Below are 12,123 nucleotides of genomic sequence, written 5' to 3' on the forward strand. Positions count from 1 at the left end.
AAGCGGCAACTGTCCGGTCTCTCTCTTGAATCCAACATGGAAGTGACTTAAACTGCAGTTCATCGACTGGCCACTAGAGACAGGCTCCAAAAGAGAGTCAATCCCATAGACACACACCCCCCCCCCCCCCATGTTAAAATAACTTTACAGCAGTAAATAATGTGTTTATTGTTTACAGACTGGAATAAAAAGTGGTTTTGGTCTATATAGCTAATTTTGCCCATCATTATGACTGTGAGGGGGGTGAATATTTTAACAACTCATCCGTTCAAATTATATTGAGCCTTAAAGTTGTGCATAATTAAAGACATGGCCACTTGAGTGACAGGTGGATTGCCGCTGCTGTCACTACTAGCCGTTTGTCTGCTAGCGTTAGCATCACGTCACCTCAGCTAATCCGCCTCTTTACCCATTCGTTAGATCAAAAAGATGCATTTTTTACAGAATAGAATTTCCATTTCATGTCAACTTTAAAGCCATACATTAAATACTTAAATTGTTGATAAGGTGTTTATTTGCTAGAGTGCCATTTGCTAGAGATTTCTTGGCAGCTGCTAAGGTTTTGCTTGGGTGAGTTACTTATTATGGTAAATGAATACAAATTATAGCAATGGCTTATGATATAAGCTATGTTTTGTGCCTATAACTATTCTGACCTTTTAAGACAGGGGGACATTAGTCTTATTATAACTTCCTGTCTAATATATAAATAAAAAAAGGCCATTTCTTGTTATTAAATATGTCCTCCTTAAATGCATGTATGAGCATCAGTTTCAGTTGTTTTGATCCTATTGAAGAGCAAGAGCATTGAGCAACAGGAAAATAGTCAACGTGAAATTACTTAAAATCTCCATCAGGTTTTCAGATCGAGGTGAATGAATGAAATAGCGTGAGAATAAAGGCCAGAGAAAATAATAGGGAAATAAAATCCAGAAACCTCATATGGAACCATAACCAGGTAGTATCTGTTTTTGCTCCTATTGCAGTTACACTACCTGCTTTTAAAAGTAAATGTAACCAGAAGAAATTTGGGATACTTTTTGCAACAAAGGGTGTATTGCTTGAGGAACGCATGCGGTGCCCTCTGCATGATGAATAACTGTACAGTGTGGGACTCGTACAATGAACTCAGCAGACGGACTCTTACACTTTGGTTGAGGTTAGCAGTCCATCTTTCAAACCGAGCAGACCTCACCTTCCCCCAGAGAAACACTGAAAGACTGGCAGTGATTCCTAGATCCCATAATGTTTTTCCCAGCCTTCCCAGAAAAACTTCACCACTATGAATTACTCCCTGAATAAATCCACAACCAAACATGCTATTCTGATGCATAATGTCGGCTAACCCATCACAAAAGCTCTTAAAAATAATCAAGACTTGATATGTTTTACTTGTTGACCAGGGCTCACGCATAATGGATGTGCCACACAAATTACTGTTTGCAGCTCACCTGCGGCGCTTAACGTTACATTTACCTCAAGAAAGCTATTCAATGTCCATAAACTCATTAGTAAGCTAGAAAAAAAAATAACTCTAGAGAAGAGCATTTGGATAAATGTAATATATGCATTGTAGTACAATTTCATTATATTTTTAGGGATGCACCGATCACTGATCATTTTTAATATTTGAAGGCTGAAAACCGATATATTGGCTAATATATAATTAATCTAAATCCATATTTTTATATAATTTTTGAGAGCCTGATTACAAAAACAAAAGTCTCACCATTAAAAGCCATGTCACAAACACACAATTATAATGATGTACTTATTATAATTTAATGTAGCCGATATGACAGACTTGCGCTGCATATGTTGCACTGAACTGTATTTTCCTTTTTGAAGTGATTTCAATCATATTTCAAGCAATTCAAAACCATCATGGTGAACAGTGCACATCTGAAGTGTAATCCATTATTTATCGGCTTTAATATATTGGCCAAATTTTCTTATTGGGCCGACAACGATAACATTAAAGATGAACATATATCAGCCGATACCGATACGGTGGCCGTTATATTGTGCATCCCTAATATTTTTACTTAACCTGTTAGTGATGTTTTTATTATTTAATGCATGTTTGAATAAATCTGTCAAGAAAACAGGTTATTACAGTTTATTATCACTAACAATCTATTCACCAACAAACTATTTCACTAAACTAAACAATTCTGTTATTAAAAAGTTGATATAAAAACTGCCTTCTGTGCATTTTACACACACACACACACACACACACACACACACACACACACACACACACACACACACACACACTCACCTAAAGGATTATTAGGAACACCTGTTCAATTTCTCATTAATGCAATCATCTAATCAACCAATCACATGGCAGTTGCTTCAATGCATTTAGGGGTGTGGTCCTGGTCAAGACAATCTCCTGAACTCCAAACTGAATGTCAGAATGGGAAAGAAAGGTGATTTAAGCAATTTTGAGCATGGCATGGTTGTTGGTGCCAGACGGGCCGGTCTGAGTATTTCACAATCTGCTCAGTTACTGGGATTTTCACGCACAACCATTTCTAGGGTTTACAAAGAATGGTGTGAAAAGGGAAAAACATCCAGTATGCGGCAGTCCTGTGGGCGAAAATGCCTTGTTGATGCTAGAGGTCAGAGGAGAATGGGCCGACTGATTCAAGCTGATAGAAGAGCAACTTTGACTGAAATAACCACTCGTTACAACCGAGGTATGCAGCAAAGCATTTGTGAAGCCACAACACGCACAACCTTGAGGCGAATGGGCTACAACAGCAGAAGACCCCACCGGGTACCACTCATCTCCACTACAAATAGGAAATAGAGGCTACAATTTGCACGAGCTCACCAAAATTGGACAGTTGAAGACTGGAAAAATGTTGCCTGGTCTGATGAGTCTCGATTTCTGTTGAGACATTCAGATGGTAGAGTCAGAATTTGGCGTAAACAGAATGAGAACATGGATCCATCATGCCTTGTTACCACTGTGCAGGCTGGTGGTGGTGGTGTAATGGTGTGGGGGATGTTTTCTTGGCACACTTTAGGCCCCTTAGTGCCAATTGGGCATCGTTTAAATGCCACGGCCTACCTGAGCATTGTTTCTGACCATGTCCATCCCTTTAAGACCACCATGTATCCATCCTCTGATGGCTACTTCCAGCAGGATAATGCACCATGTCACAAAGCTTGAATCATTTCAAATTGGTTTCTTGAACATGACAATGAGTTCACTGTACTAAAATGGCCCCCACAGTCACCAGATCTCAACCCAATAGAGCATCTTTGGGATGTGGTGGAACGGGAGCTTCGTGCCCTGGATGTGCATCCCACAAATCTTCATCAACTGCAAGATGCTATCCTATCAATATGGGCCAACATTTCTAAAGAATGCTTTCAGCACCTTGTTGAATCAATGCCACGTAGAATTAAGGCAGTTCTGAAGGCGAAAGGGGGTCAAACACAGTATTAGTATGGTGTTCCTAATAATCCTTTAGGTGAGTGTATATATATATATATATCAACACTTTTTACAAAGTAATAAGAAATTTAAATACTGAAGATGGGGGTTTAATCGTTTTATCATAAAAAATTGTCACTGGTTCTAAAATCACCTTCATTCTCTTTTAAGATGTATTTTCTCTTTGAAATTGGAGTAAATATTTCTATTATCGCATGTTCTTGACAGGTTTCATGAGATTCACCCAATGGCATCAACAATTACATTTTTTGGCAATTTTACCTGATACGTCTAAATGCTCCAGATTGGGACACTTGGACACCACATCAAACACTGCATCATTGGACACATTATAGCAGCCTGCGACCTGCAAACACCTCAGTTCGGGACAGCACCGGGCCATCACACGCAGCCCGCGGTCCGACAGCCTCCGACAGCCACTGGCCACCACCGTCTCCAGCGTCAGACACACACTGGGAGTGTCCTGACACAGCCGATGGGTGAGCACCTTCAGGGCCCGGTCCGCGTTCAGCAACTCTCCGGTCAGACGGATGCAGCTCCAGAGCCGAGGGTCCCAGGACAGGTTATACCAGCGACGACACACTCGAGCGCAGCGGCACAGGTGAGGAGTGGACAGGTAAGACAAAACGTGGAGTAAAACAGGATCGGGAAGGATGTCGATGAGGGCGGTGTGAGGGGCTTTCGAAGGCCGTGAGCGAGTGCCTGGAGGCGGGTGAACCATGGCCACGGTTTCCCCCGGGACGGTGAAGGAGGTGGAGGACGTTTCATGGCCGTTTGGGACTGTTTGAGGGGAGACACGGGAAGGGTTTGGGTTCAGAATGAGGGCCGGACTGGGAGTGCTAAGCGTCCTCATGCTAAGGTCTGAATCTGAAAGAGAAGAGAGAGACATAGATTTACCCAGAGGAAAGAAAAAACAACCGTAACACTTTACAATACAGTTCATTAGTTAACTACCTTAGTTAACATGAACTAGGAATGAACAATATTTCTACAGCATTTATTAATCTTAGTTAATATAAATTTCAACATTTACTAATACAATATTAAAATCAAAGGTTGTATTTGATAACATTAGTTAATGCACTGTGAACAATGAACAGTTGTATTTTTATTAACTAACATTAAAGGGTTAGTTCACCCCAAAATGAAAATTCTGTCAATAATTACTCACCCTCATGTTCCAACCATGTAAGTCTTTCGTTCATCTTCGGAACACAAATTAAGATATTTTTGATGAAATCTGAGAGTTGCATCACTCCTCCATAGGCTTTCAGAGGGACCGAAACTCGTCGGCCCAGAAAAGTTATTAAAAACATCGTTAAAATAGTCCAAGTGACTACAGTGGCTCTTCATTACGTTTATCATGCGACGACAATACTTTTTGTGCGGAAAAACAACAAAAATAACGACTTTATCCAACTATTAGTGTTCTTCAATGTGGGCCTCTGACGAGAGTTCACGGGAGCGCCACGACACATGCGCGAGAACTGAGATTACGGCCTTCTTCTTCTTCGTTCTACAGCGTGCGTCTTCCTCTGCTTATAAACAGACCATTTTGCGCTTCCGGCAATGTCGGGACGTCATCTTGTACATAGATATCATATTATTATATGATATCTATGATCTTGTACAGTAAATGGCGGTAATACTCCTAAGGACTGAGCAGCCAGTAACAATAGAAGAAGAAGGCCGTAATCTCAGTTCTCGCGCATGTGTCGTGGCGCTCCCGTGAACTCTCGTCAGAGGCCCACATTGAAGAACACTAATAGTTGGATAAAGTCATTATTTTTGTTGTTTTTCCGCACAAAAAGTATTGTCATCGCATGATAAACGTAATGAAGAGCCACTGTAGTCACTTGGACTATTTTAACGATTTTTTTAATAACTTTTCTGGGCCGACGAGTTTCGGTCCCTCTGAAAGCCTATGGAGGAGTGATGCAACTCTCAGATTTAATCAAAAATATCTTAGTTTGTGTTCCGAAGATGAACGAAAGACTTACATGGTTGGAACAACATGAGGGTGAGTAATTACTGACAGAATTTTCATTTTTGGGTGAACTAACCCTTTAACAAAGATTAATAAATACTGTGACAAATGTATTGCTCATTGTTAGTTCATATCACTTAATGCAATAACTAATGTTAACTAATGAACCTTATTGTAAAGTGTTACCAAAACAACATTATGTCCCTTAATCTCAATTATTTCAACTAGACATCAGTGAGATTAAAAGGAGAGTCCAGACAACTTTAAGCAAAGTAGCTTCACTGTAATAAACAGGAAAATAACAGAATCAATGATGCGAAGCATCAAATATGAGACAAATTCAAATTCTGCCAGAATTCAAATTCAAATGTCATTCAGATCAATTTAATGTTGATTCAGTTCAAGTTCATCAATTATGAATTGAGTTCAATTAGCCATAAGCAGGTCTACAGAAGACAACAGTCTCGTTATTCAGCGTGAGTTCAAAGAGTCAATTATGAAACACATTTGATTCAGCAGCTCTAAAGAAAACAGTAGTGTCATTATTCAGTTCAAGTTTTGTTCTCATTCAATAGAGTCAGAGCAGTCAAATCAATGAAATTACTGAATATCAAGTGTCTTTTAAACGCCAACTAAAGCAAGCAAGAGCAAGACACCCAAACTCCATCAGGCCACAGAAACGAAGGAGAAACCAGGCTCAGTTGAACATGTGATTTACTGTAATAGGAAAAGCAAACCTGATTCCCATTTGGAGAGAATCTGATATCACATTAATCATCAAGAAGCACAAAAGACCTTAAATGTGGAAGCCATCAGTTGTTTTAAGAAACACATTTAGCACAAATGGTGTTAACTCAACCGACGCTCTCGGGCTCTTTGTTCTCTGAGCTGCAGAGATGTGTTTCTGATATATTGTTATTGGACGCTGATAAAAGTGTCAAGTTTATCTCAAATGCACTTGAAGTGCTTGCCATGGTTGAGACCCCATTAATGGTGAAGCTTTCATTCTTCGCAGATGGTTCACTGATTTAGATAAAGAAGTATGGGTGGTACGGTAGATCGTTTCATTGCTAGATCTCATCAAAACAGTGGCTTGCCACTATAAGACTCCTTTCCTCTATTTTTGTTTTCTGTTTGACTCATGCTGGCTCGTAACTGGCTAATATGTTTAGCTCAAAACTTTTAAAAATTTTACCAACACCAAGGTTTGATTCCTAAGAAACACATAGAGTGAATGTGCTGCAATTGCTTTGTATGAAAGAGTCTGCAAGATTTAATATATCCCACAATGCAAACTTCCATTTCCAAAGCTATATCAACCACAACTTCTTAACTTGGATTGACAAGAATTCAGGTTGTTTTAGACCAAATGAAACCATACACTTTCAATTTACAAAATGATAGTTTTTACTTTCAAGTTGATCAAAATGATCATTGTTTGGCAAATTTTCACGAACAAAATCCAATAATTTCCATAGGGCTTCACATGATTGAGAATTAACGAAATATTTACCCACGCAGACTTCGCAAGTTGTTTTATTCCACATGGTTTTGAAGAAAGCATTTATACGTATAGAAATAAAAAATATATTACATCAGTTGTTAAACCTAAAAAATCATAAAGTAACAGTTAAGTCGCAACTGACTTTAATTCCAATTTTTCTCTATAGGTCAGTGTGGTGATGAACGGTTTTACTGTCTAGATTTCCGTTTAGGAAACTGGTTCATAAGCCAGTCATAAACTGAAAGATAATGAGGAGAAATATTAAGGGGAAAAACAGTTTATAATAAGCTCTTGTCTTCCCTTCCTCTCTATTTCATGTCCTTGTCAAGCCTCCTCCACAAAAATGAGCGCAAAGGATGAGGGAACGAGAGCAAAACATTTCCAAAGTCTGTTGGATTCATGGATTCCCATCCCTAAGCTCTCGATTAATAGCTCTTTGCTAAGCTTCAAAATGGTCCTGCTGAGGAAGTGAGGGTTTATGTGCAATGATGCTTTTCGTACAGGAAATTTTCTTTAGTAAGAACTTGGGCGGCTCAGATGCCTCTGACATGATGGATAAGCTTAGGCCGAATTTTCCTCTGCAAGACACTTTTTGCATGCAGGATTGCATTTTAAAAACGCTTCATTAACAGTCTTCGGTGTATATTTTTCATTCCAGATGAAGCAAGGCAAGAATAATTTAATATACACTATGTGGCCACAAGTATGTGGACAACCCCTCCTAATTTACAGGTTTGGCTATTTCAGCTACACCGATTACCAACAGGTGCATAAAATCAAGCAGAGAGTCACACAGTCTCCGTCCTTACACAAACATTTACCGAAATCAGTGACTCTCAATGCAGCAAAATGGTTTACTTTACAAAATAGCAGCAAAAGAAATATGATGAAAGAAACTAGTGTTCAAATATACCTCAAAGCAGCAATTATTGGGGTTCAAGCATTTTAAGGCCTTTAAGCACATTCGTATAAAGGTATTATGTTTAAATTAGCAAGCATGTAACCAGTTAGATCATAGATGGAAAAGACAATTTGCAATTTTCCAAAACATGCAATTTACTAAGGAAATATAGTAATTTTAAAGATTTTTAACAGTTATTAAGGTTGAGCCAAAAGCCTAGGACCATAGACTGTAAAAAAAGTTGGACGACGCCCCTTCGCTCTCTTCCATTGGTGAGAACTGAAGCCGCCAGTGTCCCGATATGGTGCTGACATCTTGGGGCTTGAGTCTGTGCAGTGGCGATCTCGGGACCAGACCTGCGCAGGAGTGAGCAGGAAGTAAAGCCGTGAAATCAAGGCCCCGCCCTCACTCTCGCAGCACTTTTTTAAAAATTGATTGCAGTACGACAAGAGGCTTGTTAAAATAAAGTAAATATTTACTCAGTCCTCTGAAGATCCCGAAAAAAATGCCATTGGTGCTTCAGTGACTACTTTGCTCAGAGTACCTGTCAATCACAGCTGTCAATCATGACGTTACACCACCGCATCACATAACTAACTACAAACCAACTTATTTTTGAAAAAGACACTTGAACTTACATCAGCGTGATAAAAATGACAGCAAATGAAATAAACCACATTTGGAAAAAAGATATTTGAAGTGTAATTTAATTGTTTAGTTGGTCTCACGTCCCGTTGAATAACACGGGGAGGCGGGGCTTATGGCCTATACTAGGACCAGTCACCGGGGGGCGATCGAGACGTTTTGGCTTCACTTTTCAGGGCTTGTGCGGCACGCTTGCCTAGGACTGGTTTGTGAAAGTTGGTTTTTGGAATAATCTCCATTGTTTAACGAACAGTTCGATTGACAGCAGTGGTCCTAGAGGCAAAGTTGCTCAGAATGAGGAGTTCTACCATGTGGTATGAATGTCTCGCCAATGTGCGAAAAATCAAGTGATATACAATCCGTTACACGTGAAAACGCGAAGGCGCCCCCCGGTGACAGGTTATTTATTTATTTTACATTTCTCACAGGCCTCTAGGGCCGTGAGTCAAACAGAACCAGCGAGTTTCGTTCCGATCGGCCTCCGTTAACCCCGTCTGACAGCCGCTCGAACTTCATTGGACAACGGCAGCCATGTTTTTCGAGATACACGAATGTCCACGTAGATAATCATGGCACCTTGGACCAAGACACTAAATACCAATTTTCAAGTCAATCGGACTGACTGTTGTGTATAATTATTATTTTTTTCATTTTATAGCGCCACCAAGTGGCCAGTCACCGTGTCCATTTTACATGACCACAGACCGAGCCCATACACAGGTATACCAAGTTTGGTGAAATTATCTCATTCCATTCAAGAGGAATAGCTGTTTTTGTAAAAGTGTCCATGGCCATTTTGGCATCCCGCAATCGACATTTCGATTATTTTTGGATAATTATTGACATTCTGACTTCAGAGAATCTTTCTGCACTGGTTTGGTTCTGATCGGGTGAGAAACCTAGGACTAGTTCACAAAAGTAGTTTTTCTTTCGAAAAATCCACAATTCCTGAAAATGTATGAGCCATTGCATACTTTTGACCGCTGTAGCGCCACCATCAGGCCGATCGGGGCGAGCCTTGGTGACGTTGTAGACGGTGTGAGTACTAGCATCTCTAAAAGTCTCAAGTCTCTACGACTTACGGTTTGGTCCTAATCGCTTTTGGGGGAGAATGCTGATCCTTGGAAATTCTAACAATTACAGTTGGGACAACTAATAACCATTTTTTCCCTTACATAAATGAAAACATATGAGTGTACACACACACACACACAAGTTGATAATACATTACGGGTCAATGCATGACGGTCATTGTATTTTGTCCAGATTTATTAACTTATTTAAAATAAATGTCAAAAATGGCAATTTCATGTACAGTAATGGCTTTGGTTCAGCCAATCATATGCATCTGCTGTAATAAAATGTTATTTTAGTGCACGGGCTGGTCTTCAGATCAATCACAGTACGACTATAATTCGCTTGATGTGCTTTTGCTCCAGACAGTGAGACACTGGCCGTCCACATGTCTATCATACCGTAATCATTCACTGCATGAATGGGACAGACAGACTCTTCTTCATGTGAGAATTAATGACACACAAAGCCCTCTGCTGTGTAGATTTGTGCGTTACTGTTTTTTACGTGTGTGTGTGTGTGTTTGTGTGTGTTTGTGTGTATTTGCAAGTTCAGTAAGTCAAGGAGATGTGTATTCCAGGCTTGACCTGAGATCAGTTTGACTCATGGTCAGGTCATGATGACATACACAGACACACACACACACACACACACACACACACACACACACACACACACACACACTGCTTCTCAAGGGAGCAAAATGTCTTTGCATAACAGTAGACAGCATGAAACCCCATCCAGACCACTCACACACACACACACACACACACACACACACACACACACACACACACACACACACACACTCCACACCGTTACGGGAATGATCCAAGACAAATAAAAACAAATTGGGTTTATGTGACAGAATAAATCCATTATCCCTCAGGTTAATGTGTTCTTCTCTGCCAGTCCAACCATTGTTTTCTGTACTCAATCATGCCATACCCTATTCTCAATACTCGCAGCAAAGTTCTTTTTGTTGATCAAATTAATTTCAAAAGTCTGTGTCAATAGTGTGTAATTCAAGTAACTAAAAACAACATTTCCATGTTTCTATATTGGAGTGAATAACAATGAATTAAAAACTGTATTTACTAAAAACAACATTTTTCACTTTCAAATCCCAATGCTGGCGGTTGGACGTCATATATTATTATCACTTTTAATTTAACAATTTGTCATGTAAAAACAACGACATTCTACATTAGCATCAGGTGCATACAAGAATAAATACAAGAAAAAAAGTACACAAATAAAATAAGCTAAGATTACAAGGGTAGGGCTTTTCTTGTAAATCATGTTCTTCTATTAATTAAATAGCTTTACTACATTTTTTTTCTTTTTCCTCACTTTAAGGGTATTTTTATTAGAAAGAAACTCATTGTGAAATACACAATTGTATCAAACATCATTGATTCCCACTGACCACAGAAGAAGATTCACTACAGCGCCCCCTGTGGCAATACTGAGACTGCAGCACACACTGAACCTTAAAGTACCCCGTAGTCAATAATTTGATGTTTTTTTCCTTGTTGTACTAAAATGTGTTTATTATATAAATAATACTAAAATAACACTGGAACAGATTGTTGTATTAGTGAAGGCATGATAAGATTTAGCTTTTTTTTTCTTGATTTTATTAGTTAGATACCTTAAAGCCCCCTGTAGACAATAATTGTATCCCTTAAAACTCATCTTTGATCACCAAAATGACATATTTAAAAGTTCATGCTTAAAATATCTTGAATGTAACTCGACACCCTTGCCTCATTTAGTATGCGTGGTTCTATGAATATGCAAATGAGCCCCGCCTCCACTCACTCACTCAGCTCAGAGATCCACTGGTTGACGATCACACGTTGATCTGATTGGTTACAAGGTAGTTTGTGACGTCAGAAACACCAGCGATTTCAAAGCGTGTTTTTGAGACTGTCTTTGGTTCACTGCAGTTTTAAGGAGGAAATACTCAGCGATGCTGTCGACTTATGAATTTACACATGGTTTGTCTTAAAGCACATTAAAAACACCACATAGACATATAAACAACATTAAAAGCTTGTCTTTCACCACAGGGGGACTTTTGAAAATCCCTAATCTAGTGCCAGTTTTAACACACAGACTATTATGATGGAAATCATTGTCTCATCTATTAGTTCACATTAACGTTTCTTTTGGAAAGTCTAAATAAATGGTGACTTTAGTATTTGGCACAACGATACTGATGTATTCATTTCTTATGATTATTATTCCAGTCTGTGACAAACGTGGTATTTGTGGAACGGCTCCCACTTTTGCTCTATAAATACACTGTTTGCATAACATCCGTATATTAAAACATGGCCTGTTTCGATAGTCAATTGCTGGCTGTCCAACTGCGCTAAATATCCACTGCAGGACAAGTTGACAGACCAAGTAAACACATTTTACAGAAGGGGTTTCTGAATTACTTCTCCTGTGACCTTCAGTACAGGCTTTCAGACTCACAGATTCAATCAGCTTCAGGCTTAAAGAGGAAAACACCATGACAGATTAAG

The 12,123-nt window shown here is 39.3% G+C and overlaps 1 protein-coding gene across 2 annotated transcripts in view; it reads right to left on the bottom strand.

Moving 5' to 3' along the window:
• LOC307153605 (F-box/LRR-repeat protein 7) overlaps positions 1-12,123 on the bottom strand; it is a 57,697-nt gene that overhangs the window by 3,263 nt on the left and 42,311 nt on the right. For both annotated transcript variants that reach the window (XM_079863174.1, XM_079863175.1), the window contains one exon: positions 3,737-4,342. In XM_079863174.1, coding sequence (XP_079719300.1) covers positions 3,737-4,342 — 606 coding nt within the window. The remainder of the gene's footprint in view (positions 1-3,736; positions 4,343-12,123) is intronic.

The sequence above is a fragment of the Squalius cephalus genome, assembly GCF_949319135.1.
Source record: "Squalius cephalus genome assembly, chromosome: 25".
Classification (NCBI taxonomy): Eukaryota; Metazoa; Chordata; class Actinopteri; order Cypriniformes; family Leuciscidae; genus Squalius; species Squalius cephalus.